Here is a 578-nt window from a genome sequence, read left to right as displayed (position 1 = left end):
GACCCCAGTGTGACCCCAATCCCCAGTGACCTCCCAATCCCCCCAGTGCCCCCCAGACCTGGCATTGACGATGTAGGAGAGGTCGGGGGGCAGTGCCCCGTTGTTGGCAGCGCGGGCAGCCTCGGGGTTGGGGTAGGGCTTTGGGAAGTAGTCGGAGATCTTGCCCGGCCTCATGAACATCTCCCCGTTCTCGTCCGGCCCGTCCTGCACCTCCACCTGACCCGGGGGGGGGACACAGGGGACACGGGTCACACGGGACAGGGGACATCAGGGACAGCCTCCACCTGACCCAGGGGACAAAGGGGACAGGGGTCACATGGGACAGGGGACATTGGGGACAGCAGGGACAGCAGGGACAGCAGGGACAGCCTCCACCTGACCCGGAGGGGGACAGAGGGGACACGGGTCACACGGGACAGGGGACACCAGGGGACACCAGGGACAGCAGGGACACCAGGGACACCAGGGACAGCCTCCACCTGACCCGGGATGGGGACAGAGGGGACACAGGTCACATGGGACAGGGGACACCAGGGGACATTGGGGACAGCAGGGACAGCCTCCACCTGACCCAGGGG

The 578-nt window shown here is 67.0% G+C and overlaps 1 protein-coding gene across 1 annotated transcript in view; it reads right to left on the bottom strand.

Annotated features, from left to right (window-relative positions):
* Positions 1–14: 14 nt before the first annotated feature.
* Positions 15–578, bottom strand: part of LOC113979420 (cytochrome c1, heme protein, mitochondrial) — a gene marked incomplete at both ends in the record, with an annotated part of 896 nt that continues 332 nt past the window's right edge. Inside the window, one exon of the mRNA XM_027706816.1 lies at positions 15–216. Within this exon, the coding sequence (XP_027562617.1) occupies positions 15–216 (202 nt within the window). The remainder of the gene's footprint in view (positions 217–578) is intronic.

Source organism: Neopelma chrysocephalum, unplaced genomic scaffold (assembly GCF_003984885.1).
Source record: "Neopelma chrysocephalum unplaced genomic scaffold, ASM398488v2 Primary Assembly neopelma1_79818, whole genome shotgun sequence".
NCBI classification, from domain to species: domain Eukaryota; kingdom Metazoa; phylum Chordata; class Aves; order Passeriformes; family Pipridae; genus Neopelma; species Neopelma chrysocephalum.
Note: the sequence above shows the minus strand (reverse complement) of the source record. Positions and strands in the feature narration are given on the sequence as shown.